The 27495-nt window shown below is 36.9% G+C and overlaps 3 protein-coding genes across 4 annotated transcripts; 1 reads left to right on the top strand and 2 right to left on the bottom strand.

Moving 5' to 3' along the window:
* Positions 1-721: 721 nt before the first annotated feature.
* pkn3 (protein kinase N3) lies at positions 722-19340 on the bottom strand. 2 transcript variants are annotated; one of them, XM_051893265.1, is made up of 22 exons: positions 19002-19340; positions 17621-17897; positions 16441-16595; positions 14259-14388; positions 12395-12546; positions 8987-9203; positions 7302-7484; positions 6903-7012; positions 5471-5614; positions 5226-5301; positions 4832-5000; positions 4611-4713; positions 4451-4524; positions 4196-4265; positions 4020-4111; positions 3376-3552; positions 2798-2860; positions 2608-2684; positions 2364-2506; positions 1622-1729; positions 1460-1540; positions 722-1369 (listed from the first exon to the last, which is right to left on the bottom strand). In XM_051893265.1, the coding sequence occupies exons 1-22, from the start codon at positions 19020-19022 to the stop codon at positions 1169-1171; spliced, it is 2823 nt and encodes a 940-aa protein (XP_051749225.1). In that variant the 5' UTR covers positions 19023-19340; the 3' UTR covers positions 722-1168. The 2 variants fall into 2 exon arrangements, with proteins under 2 accessions (XP_051749225.1, XP_051749226.1); XM_051893266.1 differs by lacking the exons at positions 16441-16595; positions 17621-17897; positions 19002-19340 and adding an exon at positions 15484-16065.
* Positions 19341-19985: 645 nt separating this feature from the next.
* Positions 19986-22561, top strand: iscub (iron-sulfur cluster assembly enzyme b). The gene is made up of 5 exons (XM_051893325.1): positions 19986-20153; positions 20627-20740; positions 21302-21412; positions 21588-21666; positions 21830-22561. The coding sequence occupies exons 1-5, from the start codon at positions 20058-20060 to the stop codon at positions 21922-21924; spliced, it is 495 nt and encodes a 164-aa protein (XP_051749285.1). The 5' UTR covers positions 19986-20057; the 3' UTR covers positions 21925-22561.
* Positions 22562-23657: 1096 nt separating this feature from the next.
* tmem119b (transmembrane protein 119b) lies at positions 23658-26763 on the bottom strand. Its single transcript, XM_051893313.1, has 2 exons — positions 26298-26763; positions 23658-24835 (listed from the first exon to the last, which is right to left on the bottom strand). The coding sequence occupies exon 2, from the start codon at positions 24820-24822 to the stop codon at positions 23944-23946; it is 879 nt and encodes a 292-aa protein (XP_051749273.1). The 5' UTR covers positions 24823-24835; positions 26298-26763; the 3' UTR covers positions 23658-23943.
* Positions 26764-27495: the final 732 nt, after the last annotated feature.

Below are 27495 nucleotides of genomic sequence, written 5' to 3' on the forward strand. Positions count from 1 at the left end.
TAATTTTCCTTCATGTGGCTCATAGAAATGACAAGTGTCTTTTAAATATTTTAGTGTCATTTTGTTCACAGTGTAACTTATCAGTAGTAAACCACATTGACATGATGCAATGGTGGCCTGGTGTAGAAAAGTAAAATTTAGACAAACACATTAAATAAGGAACAACATAATCTGCTTCTATGATACATGATGCAGAGAGGAAAAAACAGTTGAACTGTTTAAATATCAGCTTAGTAATTGAATGTGCTAACCATATCATGCTAAGACATTGAGTAGAATATGCCTAGTCTAATTCAACAGTCCTACATTTGTCCAGAGGAGGGCTATAAAGAGAAAGGCAGGATAGAGAAAGACATCGTTTGAAGCCGAAAGTCACAAGACGTCTGGAAATACTGGGTATGGAAAGTTGAGAACTGGTCCAAAATCAACAAGCAACATTTATCTGGGGCACCAATCCTAAACCAAATCCAGATTAGGGACAACCAGAGATCAAAATGTGAGGGTTTAACATGAACATACATCACACATGAGCGTAGAAGAATTTGCATGATCTAACTCTGAGCATACAGTCCCATAGTCACAGCCTGGAACTTAAGGAGCTTAAGATGTATTGCTCGGATCAGCACAATATCAGAAATCCTTAAAAACGGCACAGCGGTCGGACAATTATTAACTGTTCAGTAACAGTGCAAGTATATTTTGGCATCATAGTTCATTGTAACAGGAAGACTTCTCTTTATTTTAACAGCTGACTAAAAATAAACATCACATGGTAATTTCTGCACTCGATAAACAGTTATAACGTCTCAAAAATAACATTAATGTATGTTTATAACTGCATGTATAAATATCAGGGATGGGCTGAGCAGATCTGAGCTAACTCACAGTAGTGGCTGCAAAGTTCTGGTCGGGGGTGATCACATGGTTTCCCCTTGGTTTTAAAGTCCAGTCTGGACTATCTTTGGAGTTTAAGCACATATTTGCAGCCAGTTTCACGAAAAGCGAACAGCAGCTTTTAAAGGGTGACACGGGGCCAGCTTCATTTGATTCGACTGCAGAACTCAAGGGAGGACGAGAGGGAGAGAATAATTGAATAAACAAGACAGAGAGAAAAGAAAACACGAGATTTGATATGTCACAACCCCTTCTGAGTGTAATCGAGTGGAAGTCAGTGCAAAGCATAGAAGTCAAAGTCTGCAAAGAACTCCTGCTGCTCAGCGGTGAGGAAGAACGGAGTCTGCGGAGGGGTCAAGACTGGCTTCAGGCGCGTGAACTCCTCGTCAAAGTTACTGACGTCTGCTGGTGCTTTAATTGACGGCAGGAAAGGAGGTTTGACTCTTTTGGCCAACAGGGCTTCCCAGTCCATGCCCTGTGGAGAGGAACGGGGTTTTTAAAAAAGAACGTTTAAAATAAGCTTCGCCAAGGTAGATAAAGCTATTAGTGACTTTGAGACGGTCACCTGGAAAAACCTGTGTTTCTTCACTTCATTGGCATCTTGGTCTCCTGCTCCCAGCCGTTTTTCAGGGTTCTTCTGCAACAACTGCAATGAAAAGATATGGAGTCAGAGACTGAATTTCAATTTCATTTCAGTTTTTTTTCTCTGAGAGGGATGAACTGTTACCTTTTGGACCACAGAGACTGACTCAGGGGACAAAAACCTGGGGTAGCGCACTTCATCGTTCACTATGCTGTCAAACACCTCTTCTTCATCATCACCGGGGAATGGAGACTGGCAGCCACAAGAGGATACAAACATACACAAAAGGTTTGGGGTTGTTTTTTAAATGTTTTTGAAAGAAGTCTCTTATTTTCACAAAGGCTCCATTTATTTGCTCAGAACACAAAACCGCAATATTATGAAATGTCACAATTTAAAATAACTTTTCTATTTTTATATATTTTAAAATGTAATTTATTCCTGTGATGGCAAAGCTGAATTTTCAGCATCATTACTCCAGTCTTCAGTGATCCTTCAGAAAGCATTCTAATATGCTTATTTGATGCTCAAGAAATATTTCTCATTATTATCGATGTTGAAAACAGTTGTGCTGCTTAATATGGGGGGAAAACTACATTTTTTCAGCATTTTTTGATGAAAATAAGTTAATAAGGGCTGAAAATAAGAATTTAATTGAAATAGAAATGTTTTGTAACATTTTACTTTCACTTTAGATTAATTTAATGCATACTTGCTTAATAAATTTCATTAAAAAAAAAAAAAAAAAAAAAAAAAAATTGTACTGCCCCCCAAATTTTTAAAGGTTGTGTATGTTTACACACTTTTTTAAAAAATTCATAAGCAACATTACAACATATGGCCAGGAGTTACTGATGCTGTACTGAGTCTGTGGACCAAGACTGACCTCTCCCACTAGCATCTCATAGATGAGCACACCCAACCCCCACCAGTCCACTGCACGGGTGTAAGTGCAGTCTGTCAAAACCTCCGGGGCCAGGAACTCTGGGGTGCCACAAAAGGTTGACGTACGATCGCCATGTCCCATACCTGATTGAAGGCAAGACTATGGTGACTCGATGTTCAAATAGTATTTTGAGATGATCAAACAAAAAATGTTCCTCAGAAGAAATGGTATCGTTTAAATATACCTTCTTTGCAAAGTCCAAAATCTGCAATTCTCACAAAGCCGTCAGAATCCATTAACAGATTGTCCAGCTTTAGGTCCCTACAAGGAGGAAAGAGAGAAATCGTACATAAGATCACATGCATCATTTCATAAATGCATATAATATGGGAATTTAGTAAATACTTGAATAATAGAAGTAATAATGCAGTTACCTATAGACAATCCGGTTTTGGTGCAGAAACTCTAGGCCCAGTAATACACATGCAGAATAAAACCTGCCAGAAAAACCCTCAGTTTACAGTCACAGTCAGAGGAACGTGTCAATGCTAAAAATATACAATGCTAAAAATATTCAGTGTGCGCGTCTGAGAACATGTGAACAAGTGTAGCACTTATGTAAATGCTCTGTAATTAAACAGACTGTTGGTGTGTGTGTGTGTGTGTGTGTGTGTGTGTGTGTGTGTGTGTGTGTGTGTGTGTGTGTGTGTGTGTGTGTGTGTGTGTGTGTGTGTGTGTGTGTGTGTGTGTGTGTGTGTGTGTGTTGTCCTGGTAAACCTTACGTTGTGGGGACCAAACGTCCAAGGATGGGGACATTTTTTTTGGTTCCCATGAGGAAAACAGCTTAAAAATAATACTAAATTATGTTTTTATGAAAATGTAAAAATGCAGAAAGTTGAGTGAGGGTTGAGTTTAGGGTAGGGGACAGAATATACAGTTTATACAGTATAAAAATCATTATTTCTATGGAATGTCCCCATAAAACATGGAAACCCAACGTGTGTGTGTGTACCTAGCCTGCCGTTCAGAAAAGATGCTGTTGTGGATGTGGGTCATCAAGTCTCCTCCAGGTGAATATTCCATCACAAAGCACACATGGTCAGGTGTCTGGAAGCACCCATATAGGTTCACCAAGAAAGGATGACGGGACACATTGATGGTCTCAAATATCCTCTTTTCACACATTAAACTATAAAAGAATAAAATGAATTCACAATATAATTCAAGCCAAATACAGTTGGAGGTGTCCACTAAATCAGAGCTTTAAAACATTTCAATTCCAGGAACCTACAAAATAATGATTCCCCTACAAGCACCCCCTTCCTAAAAATATAAAAGGCAACAATATATTTTCATGTATACGGACCCATTTATACAGTGTAAAAAAAAAAAAAAAAAGTCTCCAAAAATATGACTTTTGCCATTGTATAAATAAATAAATAAATAAATAATATTTTTTAGGTTTTATTTAGTTATTTATTTTCATAAAATATTAACTAATATAAAATACTACTTAAAATAAAATTAAAAATTGAATTCATGTAAATTGAAATTTATTTGTATAGCACTTTGCACAATAAATATCAAAAGACAATAAATTATCCATATCCCATTTATGGTGCTTGCACAGTAAGACACAAGGATACAGAACCTCACCTGTCTACTTCATCGCGGGTCACAATGTCTCCTTTCTTCAGAGCTTTAATGGCATATAGTTTCCCAGTCCTTTTGAACTCAGCCAGCAGGACCTTCAATGAAAGACGATAAGACAGAGTCAACGCCACCCTCCAGAATCATCTGATTACAGTACAGAAGGACAGCTGCAGTTTTACCTTTCCAAAGTGCCCTCTTCCTAAAACAGAAATGCAGTTGAAGTCCTCCATCTGCATCCCCTCTTTCCTCCTGTGAAACAGGATATATTCAACATACAGTGAGAAAAAAAGGCAATTGGGGGAAATAGAAAGTGACAAACATTGTGAGATGGGTTACATGTTGAAATTTAAGACTTAAGGTTAGGGATCTTCCAAAAGCCTTAATCTTAGGTATGAGCAATAATAGTAGCACTAATAAATTACATATTGACTTACTGAGGTGTAGGCTGGGATACAGGCCTGCCTTTGAAAACTTGCTGATCCTCAGAGGAATTCACTCTGGTAGAAGTCTGGGAAACACATCCCAAAACACAATTACGACTTGAACTTGACCAGAGCAATATAGAACTACAAAGTGTTTGTCCACAAGACGTACCCCAGAAAGTGATTCGTCAGTTGAAGGGTTCTTTGCCAAGTGGAGGCGCGGGGGCTTGGCGGGACGCTCCTCACTGAAATTCAGTTTAACAACTGCCGAGTCTCTGTGATAAACAGCCACAATGCAGAAGGAGAATCACTTTTAACACTATTTAATGGATATATTTTCCTCAAACAAATCTAACTTGACCATAACCCCAGGGACACCTGCATAAGTCTCACCCAGAGGAAGGGGGCGTGGACACAGATGGAGGGGACATGGGTTCAGAGCCGGGCAGCGGAGGGCTCAGGGCGGTCACGGTGCTGTTGCAGGGGGGCAGCACGCTCATCACTAGACGCCCCCAAGTGGCAAAGTTCATATTCATCTGCGCTGCCCGCAGGAAATTTTTCCCTGAGAGAAGCATCAAATCAGCTATTTAATATACAAATAATATGACGTATTACTCTAAAACATCTGAACTTCACAGCACTGCATCTACATGTCATGTTAATAGCTCCTTAATGTCACTCTTTATGGTTCTGAAGGCATTCAAATAATGAGAGAGATTATGACAATCACTTGTGAGTACCAGACCCTCTAGGGACAACACTGGAGAAAATGTGAGGTCAAGCACACCTTTTTCTTTTGGGAAAATCCGTTTCTGTCGTTGTAGTTTAGGATGCCGCTCAATGACAGGATTGATGAATCTCACCTGAAACCAAACCGCACTATAAATAGCTGATTATATGCATTCGGTTAATGCATTAACCTCTGCAGAAAGTCCTAAACAAAATACATAGCAGCTCTAAACTGTACCACACTTGGCTCTGTGTTGTAGCATGATTTGGCACAAGGATGAAGGTGTTGAGAGGTTCTCTCACCTCTGTGAACAGTGTGCCCTGTGGCTCTAGATAAAGACACATGCCATGTCGCTGGTTGTCTAGGAAGTCTTCTAAACGCAGGAACTTCACGGCACACAGGGACCTCCAGTCTCGCCAGTACACTGCAATCTCCAGCTCCCGAGACTACAGGGGTAAAAGTTCAAGTGAGGGGCAGAAAAACACTCAAATATCAACTCTAGTTGTAGTTCTAACCTCATAATGGCACTCACATTGACTTACACTAGCATTTGAAAGATTTTTTTTTTTTTTTTAAAAGAAGTCTCTTAAGCTCACCAAGGCTGAGTCTATTTTATTAACAACACAGTAAAAAGTAATTTTGTGAAATATTACAATTTAGAATAACTGTTTTCTATTTTAATATATATTAAAATGCAATTTATTCCTTTGATGGCCATTACTCCAGTCTTCAGTGTAACATGAGCCTTCACAAATCATTATAATATGCTGATTTAGTGATCATGAAATATTTCTTCTTATTATTATATTATCAATGTTGAAAATAGTTGTGCTGCTTAATATTTTTTATGGAAATCATAATAATTTTAATGCATTGATAAATTGAAAGTTCAAAAGAACAGCGTTTATCTCAGATAGAAATTGTAACATTAAAAATGTCTTTACGGTCACTTTTGATCAATTCAATACATGCTTGCTGAATAAAAGTATTAATTTCTTTCAAAAAAAAAAAAAAAAAAAATCTCACAGCCCCCAAACTTTTGAATGGTTTTCAAAACACTAGTGATAAAATAAATGGTAAAATAAAAAGGTATGCCAATTAAAATGAAAACTTTTAAGTCTTTTAAGGACAGAATTTTTTTTGCCACTGAGATGCATCAAAATGTGCATGCTGAGAAGTCAGAATAACATAATTTAGTGTCAAAAACAATCAAAACCTCAAAGACAGATACAGCAAGATGCTTTCCCATTCATCAAACAAATGTGAAGCACAGCTTTTGAAAGAAAAACTGCACCAGTAATCCAGAAATAATGAAATAAGTTCTCATTTTCCGCCAGTACAGCTGAATCAGCTTGGAGAGAGCTGCAGGCTGACTTGGCCAGATTTCAGGCTGAGTGTTTGTGTCCAAGGGGTGAGCAAAAGATTACAGTAATGTTGCAGGATTAGTTTGGATTACTCTGGAGGCGGCTGATTGCACTCTGGGAGTAAAGCTGCGTTAATGAAGGTGAGGAAATGCCTTCAGCCAATGGCATCACAGGCACTTTCCATAAAACAGATGTGGCAAGTGTTGCCTGGGATGACTTACAGTTATAAATTGCAAGCTGTAAAATCACTCAGACCAAGAGTTTGAGATTGTGACATCCATTAAGGGTGAGCTCCTGATCTGAATTCAAAACTCTTATTTATTTACTAGATATGTCTATGGAATATGCAGTAGAATTTGTTGCCACTGACCCGTTCGAGTTCAATGATAAAGCTCTGATTCCAGGCCTCCTTACTCAGCGGCCGCCAATGTGTGCGACCAACTATCTTGTTATCCACCTTCAATACAGCACTGATCTCAGCTGAGAGAAAACACATAAAAAGAAAGAAAACGATTAAATAAGCATCTTACTGGAAAAAGAATACTTACATATTTTAAAAATACTGTCACATAAGTAGTAAGTAATTTGATTTCTAATGACTAAGTGAAAACAAGGTCTATTAAATTCCATTCAGTCTGTTTAATTTTAACTATTTTAAACTCGTTGGACAAGGTAGGAAAATACAGATTCCTTCTGGTACTCTCCACGGTGAGATGGAGATTATGGTGAAATCCATTATATTTCACTCTGCGACCCCTGAGAGACTCACATGAGAGCTCGTCAGTCTTGGTGGTCTTGCCGTTGGTGCTGCGGGTGGAGAGGCCAGTTTTCATCCTTAGTGATTTGGACTCAGAGGGACTTCCAGGGGCAGAGGACATGTTGGTTACCCGACAGCGGCCTGGAACTGACTCCAGCAGGTCCTGACAACCCATCAGCCTGACCTCCAGTCGCCCTGAAAACACATGCATGTAGGTTTTACACAATACAGCAGCCATAGGTATACATGACACATTAAAAAAAACCAACCTGCACAAACACAAAAATTAACATACAGTCAAACCAAAAATTATTCAGACATTTTTTTTATATTTTTACTAGTGGGTGCAGTAATTTATGTACGTGAGGATAGCAAAATAAAGTAAACTGTGACATATTATACTCAAAAAATTCTTCATACAGTGGACTACCAGTAAAATTGATAAAAATTTGGAACCAAAAATTATTCAGACACTTTGACCTGACCATGTTTTGCTTAAGTGTTATCTGACATAATTAAGATTTAACTCTGAGATCTTGTCATATTTTATTACCATTTTTTTTAAACTATAGTGAATAAACTGTATTAATGAATGAAATGTTCAAGGTGTCTGAATACATTTTTGGTTTGACTGTACATTCAACATTCATTGGTATCATTGTGCAAAGTACAAGTGTAGAGGCAATCAAAATTGCAAATATGAATACAAAATGTGAATAAAATTGTTAGGATACAAGCCCTATGGCAAATATAATTATGCGTAAGTGGGTAATAATGAGCCATATCAGACAGAGCAAAGTGACCAGTACAGTTAAACAAGTCTCTTATACTCACCAAGGCTGCACTATTTAGTAAAAAATACAATAAAAATAGCAATATTGTAAAATATTACAATTTTGAATAACTGTTTTGCACTATAAAATATTTTAAAATGCAATTAATTTCTGTAATGACAGCTGAATTTTCAGCAGCCATTACTTCAGTGTCTTCAGCGTCACATGATCCTTCAGAAATTATTCTATTATGCTGATTTGGTGCTGAAGAAACATTTCTTATTATCAATGTCGAAAACAGCTGTACTTAATATTTTTGTGGAAAAATATTAATAAGCTGTGCTTAAGAAGTTGTGTTCTTAATATTTTTTATCTATATTTTCTCAGGATTCTTTGATTTGAAATTCAAAAGAACAGCAATTATTCTCAATAGAATTTTTTTGTAACATTATAAACGTCTTTACTGTCAATTTAATCCATCCTTACTAATTTCTTTAGAAAACACCTTGTCAAGAATGTGAATCAAAAAATTCAAAATGTGCAAATGGACACAACGAAGCATATGCCAATGTAGCAAATTGGAACAGCTTTTTATCTTTTCAAATGATCTTAACGATCTGACATCTTATATGGAGGGTAACTGTACACCAGTGATAATTACTCATCACCTTCAGGAGGGCCTTCTGGCCAAAGACAGAGCAGCTGCTATACCAAACTGTGATGCAGTTTGTTAATATGCTCTTGATGGAACAGACAAAAGTTCAACAGGGCCTTCAGGGTATAAAAATAAAGATGTTCTTCACTAATTTACATATCGTGGCATCAGATCAATATTTAACTAAAGTGACAAGGAGTGAAATTTCTATTGACACCTTGACATCTTAACACCATAACCTTCCTGCTAACTTTCATCTGTGTCAATACCTGTTAGGCTGGCCGGTTTGAAGAGTGAAGAGGATGCTGAAGACGAAGAGCGCAGGCGATCTCTATTCAACCCAACGACAGGCGAAGACCCCACTGTCAGCTCCTCTTTAATGGCAGCTCGTTTGGGATGGTCATGTGGAAGTTCTCCAAGCTGCTGCTCCAGAGACAAACGTAAAAGGTCCAGTTTCTGAGATGACTCCTGCAAACGGGCCTGAGCCTGGACAAAGAAATACATGCTCAAAAATATAAAAGAGACTCAGAGCTAACAGAGATGTGAGCTACATATTTGAATGACAGTAAAACAAGGCCACGGACAGTATATAGTGTATATATATATCTTATTTCCTATATCAGAAATGTAATAATCCAAATGCAGTCTGAGTTAAACTCTAAAACTGGCATATTGAAGTTATGACCCTATTGGTATCGGCTGATATATGTTCATTTTTAATGTTATTGTTTTCGGTCCGATAAGAGAATTAGGCCGATATATTAAATTCGATAAATAGTGGATTATTTCCTTTAGCTGAGGCACTTACATTACTCTGCATTGTGAAGAGCCAGTGTCAAAGTCCAGCACACTTCTGAATGGTTGGTGCCAGTTTTCATAATGCATTTTGGAATGGTCGGTGTCACTTTTATTGGTTTGTGGTATTTTCTCTAATAGTTTACGATTATATGAAATACCTGATTGGTAAGTGTCAATTTGTGATGGCACATACCCCTGAATTAGAACGTTTCACTTTTTTAGTTGTGGCCACTAAAAATATCTTTTATAATTCCAAATGACACAGATGAATTGTCAATCCTATGCAAATAGAGGGAAAAAAATGTGTTGAGTTATCAAAACAACTGTGTATTTACAATATGTATTTAAATACATTGTACAAATTATAAAAGAAACTTATAATAGTAAATATAAATACATACAACGGGCAATGAGGCAGATGTTAAACATATGGAGAAGCCTGGTTGTTATAAAAATCAACTCCGGAATATAATAAACCATATGTTTGAAAGCAACGTATTATTAATTAAATGTTGTTCTGCCATTAAGTGCTTATGTTATACTATTTACATAACGCTCCATCAGACAGTGGCATGTGTCACGACTCACTAGGTTATTGGAGGTGCCACAACATAAGGCGACATGCTCCGCAACAATGTCAGTGGCACATGACGCAATCCATTGGCACGTGCCATCCCACTTAATGTTATTCCACCTCTCTAAAGCACTTCAGTTTACCGGTGATCATCTTTAGCTTCAGCGCATCATGCGCATGCAGCTCAAACAGCAATACATGACATTAATAACTATGATTGGGACTGTCATATTGCATAATACATAACATTATAATGAGAACAATATTGTAATAAAACATTGTGAATTATTTTGCTTTAGTTGCCGTGCATTGTTACGGGAAGAGCGCATCCATAACAGGAGTTACACATTCTGACTACGCATACATTAGTTGGAGTATATACACAAGTTGTAATATTACATTTGTGTTGCACAAATATCTGATTAATCTCATATGGGATCCGTTTCTTTGAGTTAATTAACACGCTAACAAAGTGATTCAGTTTCCCTGTGTTCATTCAGCTCTTTAGCTTCAGTGCACGCAGCTTAAACAGCAATGCTGTTATTTGAAACAGTAATATTAATTTTAGATGTTTCTTTTTCAAAAACATTGATGCATTATTAATCACTAGAACTTTTATTTTTCTCTTATTATTTTCATCAACAATATGGTTTAATTCAAATAATTTAATTATTGTCAATGCATAGGCTATTCCATTTTATTTATCCATGGCACATGCATTTGGATTCTTTATATGCAAGTAATATACATGTTTCATTATTTAGGCATTATTTTGTTTTTGTCTTTTTGTTATTCAATAGATTTTTTGGGAGGGGGGGATTAAAGTTGACCATAGGAGGGTAAAATTAATTTTAAAAGTTAAGGAATCTTACACTGGTTCAAACAAGGCTATACTGAACTGTATTTGTTTGATTTATTGTTAAGTGCTTGGGACATATTTTTTAATGGTGAGACTTTTGTTTTTGTAATCAGGCTCTCAAAAATTATATCAAAATTTAGATTTAGATTTATCAGCCAATATAACGGTTATCGATTTTCATATATAAATAATTATCAGTTATCGATGTTATCAATTTTCGTATTGATGCATCCATTGATATGACTGGACAGGGAAGGATCGTAGCCTGTTTTATTAGAAGTTAAGTGACTGTAAATGCTTCTGGTCTTCTAAAATGCAAAGTGTAAATTGAGAAAAAAAAAAAAAATTTTAATATATATATATATATATATATATATATATATATATATATATATATATATATATATATATATATATATATATATATATATATATTAGTGAGGCCATTTCAGCAGCAGGTTATCTCTGAGCAATGTTAGTGCGAAAATTTCTCACTTTATCATTCACAGTAGACACAGTAGACAGTCTTGTCTGTCTTAGTGACAAATCATGTGCTGGGTGTGCTGCTTCAAGGTCAAACACGCATGGCTGAGCAATGCTGCACGTACATACTCAATTCTCAGGAGTGAATTAAAATACTTTCAAAAACCACTTCCAGGCTTATCACTGTTACTACTTCACAAGCACAGATGTTAGCCAATACATCTCGTTATTTAAAAAGCCCCTATTATGCTTTTTCGAAAATTACCTTTTTTGTTTGTGTTGTCAACAAGTCAAGAAGATGCAATGCGAAAGCAAAATACACTTTGCATGCACTTCCAAAGGATGAGAATTTGGGCTTGAATTGATATGGTAAAACCAACATCATCGTTACTGTTCATATCACTGTGTACAAGTGCTGAGAAAACCTCTGGAGCTGAAATTCAGATATGGTAATGGCCGTTTTGTTTCCATACCGGTAGACCAATCACATCAGACTGGCCCATCTGACTAATCAGAGCAGAGTAGGCTCTCGGAAAGGAGGGGTTTAGAGAAACCGAATCCTTGATCGACCATTTCAGACACTGTGAGAAAAGAGGTGATGCTGCAATGTATGTTATGAGAAAAAAATATTAAAGTGTTTGTTGACCTTTGATTGTAGGAGACCTCCAAATTATTATTATCATTTCATTTGTACCTATAATTGTCCTATAATTTGTAATTTGCATCTTTGTTCTTATTTTTAATAACAAAGATAAAATAATGAAATAAAATAAAGTGAATTAAGATTTTGGATTTATCGCCCACCCTGACTTTGGCCTAATTGGTCTGTCATTCTTTCATGAGTAAGTGACAGGTGGAGCATCACTTTAACAGTGGAACAGTCTGTTGTTTCCTGACAGTCAATGCATTCAGAATGAGTCATGCATGTCCGTTGGTTTCTGAAAAGCCAGTATATGCAATTACCTCTGCTAGAGCACGTCGGTCCTGCACTTTGCGTACTCCAAGCTGCTTGACCACATTTTTGGCACCTTCTGCCACGGCTGCCTCAATCTTCAGATGGTGCCTGAGCTCCTCCACCCGCAGCTCAAGCGGACTAATAGTTTCAGAGGGGCGACCTGCACAAAAAACAAGAGTTTTTTTTTTTTGTTTTTTTTTTTTTAAAATCAACAGTGTAGACAGAATCTATTAAAAAGGGAAACCTTTAATTCAGTCTTGTCATGCTACTAGCTTCCAATGCATCTGGTAGGGCTGGGCGATATGGCCAAAAAAATCATATCTTGGTATTTTTTGGCTGAATGGCAATATACGGTATATATATATATCTCTGTATTCGCTACATTTTTAAATTTTTATCTACATTTTTATTTAAAAAAAAAAAAAAATCTTATTTCATATGAAGGCTATGAAAACAAGTTAATAGTGAATGTAACCATGTAGACTATGCTGCAAAAAATTGTCAAATCACATTACATTTTAACATTGTAATATTACGATCTAAAAATAAAAATAATGTTTTTTAAAGCAGAAATAAAATTCACTAAACTAAAAATGAAATAAAAAAAAGCACAGACTAATTAAATTAGGCTATTATGATTGTCACCTTAAAGTTACTGCTATCAAAAAAATACACTTGTAGGTTTAAAATTCTACATATGACACATTTATTGTTCAACAACAAATATTTTAGCAAAATGTATATTTTAGTCAGAATTATTATATTTCAAAATATTTTAGAAATATTCTATTTCGCTCCGTCTGTTTGGCGCGCATGCGTGCAGCGGTGGCGCTCATTTGCTTAAGTTTAGCGTTAATTAACTCACTTGTATAAGGCTTGTCCACTCCTTACAGCAAAATGGAAACATTTGCATGACTTTCTAACATTTACAGATGGAGAATATACCTGTGAAATGCAAGTTACGCATTGAGGAAAACACCACAAATGCATTAGCATTAAACAGCACATGTATCTGTCAGAGCATCTGACGGGGTAAGGTGCTTTAAACTATACGTTACGTGTTAACTATATCTTACGAGTTATTTCAAAGCCCTCAATATTAAGCACGTCTCATGTTTAGGACAAATTTTTTTTTATGCATTTTATTTATGCACACTGTGTCTGTGTATTTTTCGGATGTGCTTGTATCAAACTACTATATATCGATATAAACGGTATTGCCTCATTCCATATCGTATATAAAAATATATATCGTACAAACTCTATATACCGCCCAGCCCTAGCATCTGGTGAATGCTACTACATGATAAAGTATTCAAATATTGTGAAAGGTATGAAAACAGTGCACAATGAAAAACACACCCAAAGTCAATACTGAAAGGTTACCCCAATGCAAAGTTGACATTTAAGCTTAAGTTCAAAATATATAAATATGTCCTGAGAAAAAATAGATCCAATTCTTTCAAAGCAACTCATCTAATAAGATGGGTGATGCTGCTGCATTGCTGATGTCAAGGTTTTGATGTCTGTCTGAATACTTGTTGCAGCAGAGATTTGGCTCAACACACACTGTACCTTGGCAACCTGTTCTTTTTTTTTTTGATAATTTTTATTTTGAGAATTTAGTTTGAAGGTTTATAGGTCAATGTCATTGTAAGATTAACTCCTGATGGTTTTTCAAGGAACTTGCGGTCCTCCTACAATACACTTTGGGGAAACTCTGCCATAGTCTATGATTTTGCTCATGCTGAAAACCGTTTTAGTGCTGTATCTTGGCTGTATAAGGAGCAATGTCCTAGGAGGACATTCATAATTTCATAATCATAATTTCCTACATGTACTATTCTTTACTGATTGAAACTGTTAGCTTACCCTCTGGCTGTGTGGTCTCACGCTCTCCCTCTCTGGCCTGGGTGACTTTGACTATCTGCATGCGGAGCAGCTCGATTTTCGTCTTGCTATCCTGCAGCATCTGCTGGGCTGTGGACAACATCTTCCGATCCTGGAGAGTGACAAGAGAAACAATAGATCAATAGATAAATCTTGCAACTGCATTACAACAAACAGTAAAGACACTATGAGAGGGAAAAAAAAACAACAACAAATTGTCAGAGACCACAAAGAAAGAAATATGAAGAAATTCAAGATAAATGTTTTCCACACATTTTGACCAAATTAAATTTCATAATTTTTTCCATGACTTTAAGTTTATTATTATTGATTATGATCATTTACATTTTTTTTAATTTTTTATTTTTTTTATTTTTTTTTAGAGATTTCTGGGGCAGTTTCCCTATTTCTGTCAGGTATTAATTCTAGAAATTAATAGATTTAAAGTATTAATTTACTAAAATTATTACAACTCATTAAAAAACAGTGTTTCCAAAAACACAGTATAGCCAATGAATTTCTATCCCTTTCTAGCCAATAAAATACTTTAAATATAACTGTAAAATGTGTATTTACTCTAAAAATGTTTTTACAGGACAGGAAATTTACATGGAAATTTTATCCATGAGCATGGAAACTGTGTAATACACAACAGTCATTCATATGGCCCAAAAACTGTAAACACTGTGGTGCAATCAAAACATTATTCTGTTTGTTCGAACATCCCAACGAGCCTGACATAGAAACCAGACAGTAATCTTTGCTTTTCCATTTTATGACAATATTAGAACAGAAACCACACACTACAGCTTTAAGCTAAGCTTCCCCAATATGAGAAATTCCCATGAAGACCAGCAGGCCAAAAGTGCAGCAGTCTTCATTAAACACTTCTCTTACTAATCATGAGAAGCAGCCAGGTGTACACCACACCCAAACACACTCAAAAGATCAAAGACTGACTGTGCAATTTTCGCTCCAGAGCTTTAGGAGCCGTGACGTTACCAGAGTCATAATAGCGCAACAGAGCTATATATCCTGAAATGCAGCAGCTACATTATGCAAATGAAAAAGACACTCAATGATTGTGATGCTCAACATAGCCTCGAAGAGCCCCAGTGTAAACAATGTTGCAACATGAATCATATGACCTTTTCTGAAACCTGCAGAAAAGACCCATTCAGGAGATAAAGGAAGAACAAAACCATACCGTCCATAGTGCTCTCCCCTTCTCAATGCAGCTCAAGAGGTCATCGGTCATGTTTTGTGAACTTTCAGATGGCTGTATGACATCCCCTTGCTCTTCCTTGACCCCCATCACACGTTCCCTCCTGATGTGTTTTTCTCTCCATCCTCAAAACTGCTCATGTCAGTTTATCCTGTATAGCAGACACTGAGCCTCACACATAGCTGATCAAGGATCAGTATCCGAGAAGCCACTCCATTCTTTCTTATTGTTCTACTGTCCTTGCCTCTCGCTCACTCACTACTCCTCCTCCCTCCCCTTTTTACATTTTTTCTATCTGCCTCTCTCTCTCTCTCTCTCTCTCTCACTCCGTTTACAAATCTCCTTCCACAGGAGTTATCCACCTCTAAATGCTGCTGCTGCCGTGCCCTGCCTGGCTGGCCCAAACCCGAATGCTTCGGCATTGGTCGGCGCAAAGTCACATGGGCTGCTGCTGTCGCCAGGCCTAGGGTCGGAGAAACCGAATCAGTACCAGCAAGCTCCTCTTCAGACTCAAAGGGATGATGTTTTAGTGTGCGACTGTGAGTGTCTGAGTGTGTGTGTGAGATCAAGGCTCGGTACTCAAGCTGTCTGAATCCAGCACAGACATAAATCACAGAGCTGCCAGCACACAGTGTTCTCAGCCAGACGCCGCAGCATTATTGGAGCTCTGTCTGATAGAAACGCACAGACTCAATGAATAAGTGGCAAATACACTCACGGCTAGATAGAGGTCAGGGGACCATCATTCTAAAAGGGTTATTAAGGATGGGGGCAGAGGGGGAGGGGACTTGGTATCTCTTTTGTGTGCATATTATCATATTTCATAGCCTTCTGGCAGTGACCCAAACTGATTTAAATACACACAGAGGAGTGGAAGGCGAGTTAATCATCTCTAAGATGCACAGGAGATAAAAAGGGGCTGTGAGGGGAAATCCTTACCTTGACAGAACTGTTAGCATAAGTCTGGATGATGTTCTCAGCTCCTTGTTTTACTTTGAGCTCCATAGTAAGCTGTTTTTTCAAAGTACGGACACGGCTGCCCAAGGGTGATGTGACCTCTTCCCAATGGCACGGGTCTGGAGAAGTGGCATCATCTGAGAAAACAAGAGCTTTCAGAATTATTATACAACAAAAAGCAAATGAGACAAAGACAAAAAGTTCTCCACTTTATAAAGACGGAAATTCAATTCGGTTAGCCTTTTTCCTGATATTGAAATTTAATCAAAGGGGACAGACTACAAGGCCATAGCTTTTTAAAAAAAAACAAAAAAAACCACAACATTTAAAGGGTTAGTTCACCCAAAAATGAAACGATTTCAAAACACTGCTTCATGAAGCTTCAAAGCTTTACGAATCTTTTGTTCCGAATCAGTGGTTCGTAGCATGTATCAAACTGCCAAAGTCACGCCCCCCAGTGGTGAACCATTGAAATTTCGAAACACTTATGACATAACGAAGGCTCGTTTAATGAAATCATGTGACTTTGGCAGTTTGATACACGCTCCTAACCACTGATTCAAAACAAAAGATTTGTAAAGCTTCGAAGCTTCATGAAGCAGTGTTTTGAAATCGCCCATCACTAGAAATTGTTGATTAAAATCGTTATTTTGTTTTTTTGTCGCACAAAAAGTATTTTCGTTGCTTCATAACATTAAGGTTAAACCATTGGCATTCTGTTATGAAGTAAAATATCTAGCTTCCGGCAGGCCGCCTTCCGTATTCTACTTACTAAGTTGAGGGTGAGTAAAGCTTGGGGTAATTTTCATTTGAAAGTGAAATAATCCTTTAAGCAGCACAATTGTTTTCAACACTGATAACAAGAATGTTCTTGAGCACCAAATCAGCATATTAGAATTATTTCTGAAAGGTCGTGTAATAATGAAGAGACTGGAGTAATGGCTGCTGAAAATTCAGCTTTGTCTTCGCAGGAATTAATTACATTTGAAAAGTTAATTTAAATTGTAATAATATTTCACAAGACTGAATAGGGAAAAAATAGGTTGGAAACCTTACCTATAACTAAAAATAAATATATCAAATATATATATAAAAATAAAAATATCAATAATCCAAACTCATTATATAATGTAAAAGCACATTCACACTCTCCTGCTCTCACCTGTCACAGTCTCTTTCTGTGTAGCCATAGCACGTGCATTCAGCTCCTGGAGCTCCCAGTGGAGCTGCTCGAGCTTACGGGTGGAGGCTCTAAGCTGACCGTCCACATCGGCAGCACTCTTTCGGTTGGTCACCGCCCGTCGCAGTCGCTCAGCCGCCTCTTTGATCTTCAGTTCCCGCTGGATCTCCTGCCGGAGAAGGGCAATCGCATCCTCCACACGTTGCTGGAACTCAGGGTCCATGAGGTCACCTTCAGCCAGACCCCGCAGACAGCTGCTCTGTGGTGTTTAAGAAGTATAAAAAAAAGTCAGCATGCTTGTTCATTTACGGCAGCCTTTTTGATATTTGCATATCAGTTCAAGTAAGGCAAGCATCTAAGCAATGTAATCCATATACTAAGCAAATAATCCATTACGTGTGAAGGTGATATTACTGATATATTGATAAAGTGGACTTACTATAAGCAAGGTTGGATAGGGTGAAAATAAGGTCACAGATATGAGCTGAATGTGCATAGCTACTGGAGCAGTTACACCATAAAGGCAGATACATATATCTCACTTACATATTTTCAACTGCAGTGGCTGGAAAGAGCTAAATACATTGACACACATAGAGGGCAGTGTTTCACACATTCTGACAGTCTTATAATGCCATTAAGAAAAAGTCCGAAACAAAAATCAAATCAATTTACATATATAGACATATATGATGTGGAACCTATCATTCAGATTAATAATAGGAGTATTTAACAAACTGTCTAGTAGAGGTGGACCAATACATTAAGATTTGGTCTAATACCTCCATCGGGACTTTCCTAACAGCAGTAAAGCTGGAAAAACCACATTTCAAAATAAAGAGACTGTCATTAACCACGGTCACAAAATAACCCTTTCAATTACTTTAAATCACAAAAGGCTTGAAAGGGACTAGTTTATTTCTTACGCAAAACTTAAGTTACATTTAAGCTTCTGGTGAGGGACACAAGAGGAAGCCAAGTCCTGTCAAACTCGTTTAACCTGAAAATCTTTAGTGATATTTCATTGTCTGGACATACTTCAAAAACTAATATAAAAGCAGCCTAACAGAAGGAAGCAGGTCTAATTGTTTTCTATATCAGACATTTTTTTATTTTATACTAGTTTCGCTATTAATAAAAAAAATGCTTGGATGTCTTGTCTTGTAAGTAATTCGGTTGAATTACGGAATCAAAAACATTGGGACTCACCCACAAGTGAATGTAAACATGAGCGTCTGAACGTTAACGATTTGACTGCTTTATTTTATGACTTATTTGATCTCCAAACAGTAGGCTACTTCTCCATTTTTACACGTAACTGTATCAATAAGGCTGTGTGAAACATAGCTAATTTGTTTCTTACCTGAAGCGTCACGCCAGACATTGTGAAAAAGAGTCCGACACACGCAGACACTGATGCTCAGACTAACCGAATCTTCGCTCGGGCTCTTGGCTCTGGCTCACGCGGCGCCTGATTGAGTGACACAAGAAACCATATCCAGACTTCCAAATTAATCTTAGAGCTCAAACAAAAAAGACATTCAAATAGAATAAAAAGTTGTTTGTTGTTGTGTGCTGGAAGAAGATACAGGTGGCTGACTGTCAGCTGGGAGGCTAGACGGCTCTCGAATTACCGGTAGTTTTTTTTTTTTTTATGGAAGTTGCATTGCCTTTCCCATTTCCTGAGGTTTGAAAAATCCTCGCCGCCTCCCTTTTCAATGATTGGCTGGCAGCGCTGTCACTCACAAGCGTTGCACTGAAGTCATTTGGTGTAGGAACCAGAAACACAAAGCACAACCTACACTACTACTACAAGTATTACTATTATTAATAATAATAATCAATAGACATTTATACTATTATTCAATATACACAATAAATCTGCAAAGTTTCAACAAAGGAAAATGTATTATCATAAATGTAAAAAAAAAACTCTACTGCTCTACAAAACAACCATTTTTGAGTTTATCAGTTTCCATTGCTAAAATTTCTTATATGGTCGTTGTCATTATTCACTGTATGGGGTAATCTTTGTAGATTTAATGTCTAAATAAGTTAATAAGAATAATAAAGGGTATGCAATAATAATAATAAATGTATATAAAAGTGTGTGTGTGTGTGTGTGTGTGTGTGTGTGTATATATATATATATATATATCCATATATATATATACATATATATATATATATATATATATATATATATGTGTATATATATATATATATATGTATATATATATATATATATATATATATATATATATGTATATATGTATGTATGTATGTATATATATATATGTGTGTGTGCGTAAAATTCGGGCTCCACTTGTCTCATATCTCGCGATGGTTGTTGAAAAGTACGAGACTGAACGGCGTATAAATCCGCTATTTGAGATTCAAGTGCGTCATTACAGATATCATGGCGGTTCTGCTGGTGAAAAAGTGCGCGTGTCCTCTATTTCTCAAAACGTTTTCAGCTCCACAACTGAGGATGCCATGTGGGTATCACGAAAAGGTAAGCTAGTATGATTCATGTCAATCGACTACTAAAGTTTTTAGCTTTGTCCTCATGTATTTCATGTGGCTTCCTGTGTGGTTTGACTTCCCGTGATACGTAATGACAGTAATTGGCACTGTACTATAACAACACAGGACAAGCATGTTTCGCATGGTTTCGTTTTAATTCTAAGTCCGTTAAGTCAAATCTTGTTTCATATCACATTTAGTATAAGCTGAATAATTAAAGTATTTACTTGTTTCTTTAAATGAGCCCAGGACTTCTATGTAACGCACCATCTTTTGAAATCATCACAAAGACATTTTTTATTTTTATTTTACAAATGACAACTTTGTAATTTTATTGCAAAATGAGGACAAAACGAACTAGGAAGTTGGGGGGCCATTGGAGAGCAGTGTTGTTTGTTTGTGTTGTATAACAGTGACTCAACTCAATTGGCCCCTCCCCTAAAATGTATTTTTATTTTAAAGGTTGTGGACCACTATGAGAACCCAAGAAATGTCGGATCTTTGGATAAAAATGCCAAGAATGTGGGCACAGGGTTGGTTGGTGCCCCTGCATGTGGAGATGTGATGAAACTGCAGGTAATCAGTCTTGCCTAACAATAGGACTTATGAATGACTGCTTTACTGTTTATCCCAAGTAGGATTTTTTTTTTTTTTTTTTTTTTTTCCCCAAAGTGACTGGGTAGGACTGTAGGGTTACTGACTGTCATTTATCATTATTTAAGTAGGTGAATCTTGCAGGATCTTAATTCTCTAATATGAAGCCTCAGATTGGATTGAGGATTTAAACCGGATGAATCTGCATTAAACAGTTTATATAAAGCACACATATTCAATGAACAACCAATTATCTGTGTAAACACTAAATTAATTATTGATCACAAGATTCTGCTGTTTATCCAGTTTTTAATAGCGTTATTAAATTTTCTCATTACTGATTTTTGGGGTTTGGCATGACAGTCTGTGGTTCAGTCCCAAATACTGATGGTGGAAACCCATTTCTCCACTTAACGCATCCTTCTGGAGTTTAAACCAGCTCCCTTTTCTATTAGCAGCCCAACATGAAGCTATCACCACCCTTCACACAGTGGCCATATATTTGATGAACTGAAGTGTGCTGTTTTTTTTTTTCCCACCTAGATTGAGGTGGATGAGGCTGGGAAGATTGTGGATGCCAAGTTCAAAACCTTTGGCTGTGGCTCTGCTATTGCTTCCAGTTCCTTGGCTACTGAGTGGGTGAAAGGCAAATCTGTAAGCAAAAATGATCACATTTGCTAGTAACAGTTCTTATGGCTTTGGCTTAAATGTTTATCCTCTTTTCCAATCTGTATTGTAACAAAGCTGGATTGATTGTAACTGAACATTTTTGCACTAATAAATAGTGGTATTGAACCTAAAAATGATCTTTATTTGCTTGTGTGTACAGATTAATGAGGCCCTCAGCATTAAAAACACTGATATTGCTAAGGAGCTTAGCCTTCCACCAGTCAAACTGCACTGCTCAAGTAAGATTTCCTAATTAATCTATGCTTGTACAATATTTTCTAGCATTGTATTTGCTGCTCAGGTTGACATTAACGTTAAACATTTATATGTAAAATACAAATCTTAATTGTATGTTCGAGATGGTTCTGTTCTGTAACTGACCTGGTTCTCTGTGCTTTGCAGTGCTGGCAGAGGATGCCATTAAAGCAGCTTTGGCAGACTACCGTCTGAAACAGGAAGGTGGACAGGGTGAGAATATCGCCGTGTCCCGCAACTAGGAGGTGTACTTGATCCTCTAAATCAGTGGTTCTCAACTGGTGCTTCACAACCAAATGGGGTTTCAGGTCTCTTCTGACTGGATCGTGGGCAGCAGGAAAATAAAACCATGCTAAATGCAGTGTTAAATTCGTACCATAGTTAAATATTGACATGGAAGAGAATAATGCATTTCTTTTCTTACATTATGCAATGACATTGATTTTGCATATTGTTTGGTCTACACAGTTTATGGAAGTTTTAATAAATCTCAGTGTTTGGGTTTGGTTTACCATTTGATGTCCAATGTAAACTCTAGGTCTTGAAACAAGCAGTTGAGAATCACTGCTCTAAATCCTTCCTATGAGTTTAGACCAAAGCTCTCCAACTCTTGCACTGTAGCCAGTCTTTTAAACGCACAATGTAAAAGCACTGACCGACTGTTACAGTCCAAGCCATACTTGTTTAGATATGTTGATGTAATGAAAGGAGTTTTAAGTGCTTTTACTTGCTAGCAGAATGCGCACACAAATCTTGTTCTATTATTTTAGTTTGAAGGAATGAAAATGTGATTCTGATGGTGACTTATCCTGCTGGGCTTTTATTCATTGTCCTTTCAAATGTCCGTATGTTAAATAAATAAAGCATATTTAAACACCAGGCATGTTGGATTTAATGCTGCATACCCATAGGGTCAATAAATGTGAAGCACATTTACAATTAAAATTTAAAGTGATGAATTGATTTTGCATTATACTTGGTGTCAGCATTACTATTATGTTTTTTTTTTTTTTTCTTTTCCCACCGTGATCTATTTGGCCTAATAAAACAAACAAAAAAAAGAATTATAAGATTTTTAGAAGACCTATGGTGAAAAAAATCACCATAGATGGCGCTGTTTTATTCTAGAAGATCGATGGTGAAACAATCACTGTAGATGGCGCTGTTTTGCCACTAATGCCGAGTTCTAAAATAAGCGAATTCTCAGTAGTACTGTTTTTGTCTCATGCATTAAAACTTGCGTAAGTGTACTTTCACTTTGAGTAAACTCAATAGGATATTTGTTTCATGAGCTGTAAGGTGTTAAACAGGTCGCCAGAATAGATCTGAAACAAACTACTGGTTGTGTTGAGTGAAGTAATAGCATTGATCAGCATTTATTGACTTGATGTAAAAAATCTAGATGGCTTTTTATCTTGAACATATAAATAATTAAGAAGTATGAATTCTAGTCAAGTCCCATAAAGATGCAAATAGTCTATTGAGACTATTGTGTTCCTTAAGTACTTGTTGAGACTATAACTGATCTTAGACTAAACTGTTAGAAAGGTGGCATGGGACTTGGTGGCATTCAGCAGCTGTGGCTGAATACCTCTAGACCTTGAAAGGAAATATTTATAACCAGAATATGTAAACAATAACCTGGCTCACAGCAAAGCTTTTCTACACTGAGGCTCCTCTCCTTAATTGGAGTAGCAAATGTGCTTGTTTTATTTTTTGGATGCGTGTGTGTGTGTGTTTGTGTGTTTGCCGCGCATTGCAAAGTTGTGAGACATTAGAAGAGAGATAACATTAAATAGACATAAAGTAGCGTTCTTCACTTATAAGCCATTACAATCTACTTCACCCTTCCAGTTTTTATAAATGTCATCGCTAATAAAAGAGAGTAAAGCAAACAAGAATAAAGAGCATTTCTGATTCAGGGTTAATCTGGGTTAGTCATCAACACCTCAAACAAAAAGAGATTCATGACAACTAATGTTTAAAATGCCATTTTTATGTTAAAGTCTTGCCTAATAGGCATCCGTTCATATAATTTACACTTAAGTAAATTAAAATACTAATTTAAAGCAGAGTACATTTGTATTTGGTACATCAAAGAAAACAGTCACAAACAACATTAAAGCCATATATTTTCCTGAAAAATCAGATCATTTCAATGAAACTTCATACTACATTTAGTTTCACAATGTGTCCAAGAAATACACTTTGGTCTGTATTTATGTCTAAGTGTTTCCTTTAAGACTTTAAAAATGTCCACACTAAAATGCTGTTTTCTCTTCACTGATAAATGGTGAGTCTGAAGTAGCAACTTCCTGTTTGTTTTCTTGTATCTCCGAATTCTCTGGCCCAGATGGATGTTTGCTCTCTTCAGGGGGCCCAGAGTCCAAAGGGTCAGTCTTTTCCATGTCACAAGCAGGCACGCTGTCCTGGGACCTGCTGGGGCTGCTCTTTTCCACAGAATCCTCAATGGCAGACTGATTTGTGGTCTTGTCCTCTAGCGGGCCACAGCTCTTCTCTTGACTCTTGTTGCTCTGAGGACATTCCTCATCATCTTCAGGTTTTCGATCTTCTGCCGTTTCATTCTTCTCCTTCCATGGAGTCTTGACTGGAGTTCGGAGGTTCTTGGTAGCCTGCATGATGTCCTCTTGGAGCTGCTTGGCTGAATTCACCGGCTCCTCACTGGAGCTGGTGTTGGCGTTCTCCGGGACTTCGTTGAAGAAGCGCACTCCTCCAGTCTTGTCTCGCTCATCCACGTACATCTTGGAAGGGAAAGCGCAAGGGTAGTAGGTGCTGACTTTATGTCGGCGACTCAAGATGGCAGCCGAGCAGAGGATAGTGAGGATGAGAAGAAGTAAAGTGGAAATGACGATTATGGGAAGGTGGTTCTCTTGTAAGAAATCCACCACTTGATCCAAGAATGATTTGGTATGTTTTTCTCCATATATGGAGGTGGTCTTTACCAATTCATTGAGGAAGGAGGAAATGCTAGGTGTGGGGATCAGGTCTGTGCTCTCAGAGTCCCACTGCCCACTGCCCTCCACAGAGTCGTTGGAAATGACTGGGGTGCCATTAGCAGTGTGTCTGATTAGCAGAGTGACAGACAGGCAGATGAGGCATCGGAGAGCTGAGTGGTCCATCCTGACTGAATACCTGAGGTTGGTAAAAAGGCATTTTAATTACTCCATTTTACATTTTTAAACCACAAAAAAAAAAAAAAAACATTCCAGCTAACCGAGAATGTGCAAAAATTTAGCTGACATTTGTTGGCAAGGTTCATGAGTTATGAATGAACGTTCTTCAAGTAATGCTAATAGATTGTTTGGTTCAGTTATATTTAACACCATTTCCCGAAATTTTGCAAAATAATATTTAATTTTCTATTTACATTTTAGTAATATTTGTATAACCAAGAAAAAATATTTTCAATACATAAAAAAAAAAAAAACATCTGAATATGTTGAACATTCAGAGAACATTCAGAAATAACATGTTTTCATAACTTAATGGGAACATTAGCAAAATGTTCTTAAAACATATTTTTATTAGCTGTGATGACCAACTTGGACTTGCTGACTTTAACGACAAATAGTTAAAATCAAAACCTTTGGTATGTTCTTACCAAAGAACATTTATTCACTGCAGTTGTCTTTCCTGTGGTGCAATCAAAGCACCACATGGAAACATCATTGGATTCTGAGCCAGATGCTTTACTGTATGTTCGTAGCAACTGCAGCTGAACATCTGTGCCATGTCTGCTGGTAACACTTTACGATAAGGTCCGATTTATTACCATTGATTAATGCACACATCATGAATTAACAATAAACAAGAATTGAACAAGATTTATTATTCTAGTTAAATGTTCATTTTAAAAACTTTACTATAGTTAATTGTTAATTTGTGTTTGTTCATAATTATGTATGTTGATTAAGATAATGTTGAATTCTGCAACTAAAAAATTTGTTTCTAAATTAATGTTAACCAATTGAATTTTATTGCAAAGTGGTAACAAAAAAATCTATAGTTCATTTAAATATGGTGTATAATAAATATAATTTCACAAAACAGCTGGTGAACCAACATAATAAATTATGATTTGTTTCTTTAAACAAAGATCTTTCATCGGAGGTCTCTCCGCTCTGTGCCATCTGTGCTCAAGCTGACGACTACAATCATCACTGGGCATTTGCTGCACAATGGAAATAGTATCAAGCTCATGTAGTGCCTCATTTTCCAACACACACACACAAAGCATTAATATTAGTCTCTATCAGTGTTTTTATGCCAGCTTCAAAGCAGTTCCAAATGTATTAAAAAATTCTGTCCTCAGCACATGAACTTCCTTTTATGTAAATCTCTGTTTTAAAAAAAAGTAAGGGTCAACTTGCCAAAGTCAACAGTGAGAGTCCATCCAGAAACTATTCTATGTCACAGAATCTTTTGAACAGTTAGAGAACAGTTTTAAACTTAGTTAGCCACATCTGGACATGGACCTTTTAAAGCTGTGCATTCCTGTAAAGCAAGTCATCTGTCTATCATTACATGGCCAGGAACGACATTACTAAAATAGAAAACAGACAAAAGAAACGTTGAAATCTGAATTCATACTTACTTTCAAGTGCTGAAGTTCTAAAACATGCCGACTAGAGATGATCTAACGTGGAGAAGAAAGCTTCTGCTGTTTCCTCGTCTCAAGCTGAATGTCTGTTGTTACAGACTGCACGATGAAGAACAGTTGGATTGGTGAGGGGGAAGAAACTCCTGTTCTCCCCTCCTCCTTCTTTTTCTTTTGCTTCTACTCTGTCCCAGAAAGACTGACTGGGCCAGTTCCAGACACACTGTTCTCGTTAAAGGCTGGTTGGGGGAGAGCCGAGTTTTTTTCCCCCTGCCTGTGCACTGGAGAACTTCAAGCCACCAGATGTAACAGTTTGTTTCAACAAACTGAAGAGACTCTAAAGAATATTCTCCAGATTTTTAATGTCATCCAGTATCTTGAACATAAAACCCATTCTTCTAACCTGAGGATGAAATACAGACATTGATGGTCTGTTGTAAAATACTTTGGGTTTGTGTTTGGTCTTCAAACAGAAGCTATCAGGTCCCTGAGGAAGAGGTTTTTGTTTCCTGTGCTCACATGATTCAGGGGGGAGAGGGTACATGAGCCACTGAGCCACTGCTGGAACAACTGAAAGGGTGCTGAAAGCAGAAATATATAAGGCTGCTTTGGCAAACCTCAAACCAAAGAATATCAATATAATGAGCTGAAATTTTTGTTTGTTTGTTTTTTATTGGAACATTTCAGTGTTTGTCTGCAGGAACATATGTCCTATCTTATAGTCCTCTTAGAATTAGTTTTCAATATGGCAGCCCTTTGAGGCATCTTAGACTTTTAATGCCTTGTCAAGACATAGAAGATCGTGAAAACATCTGCTTTAAGAGCACCTGAGCTAATCTTGAGAGAGTTGAGGATGAAGGATGTAGTATGTCTTTTTCGTGTCATTCTTTCTTTACTGCAAAATAATAAACCTTGCTGTGAACAGACTTAAAATAAGGCACAATATGTCTTTACATGCAGTAACAATAAGTGAAAGATAATGTCTTTTACTATGTAGGGGTTTTGCATTACTCCGAAGAGGTTTATTTTGCAATAATGATTTATAAAAAAAAATAAAATAAAAAAAATAAAAAAAAATGTGGGGAGGAAATCTTGATCTAAATAATTTTACCTGTGTATATTATCTTAAATCTCCTACTAATAAAAATATTCATCAGAAAATACAAGACTATTAACCTAGCAACAACAAGAACAT

Source organism: Ctenopharyngodon idella, chromosome 5, assembly GCF_019924925.1.
Source record: "Ctenopharyngodon idella isolate HZGC_01 chromosome 5, HZGC01, whole genome shotgun sequence".
NCBI lineage: Eukaryota > Metazoa > Chordata > Actinopteri > Cypriniformes > Xenocyprididae > Ctenopharyngodon > Ctenopharyngodon idella.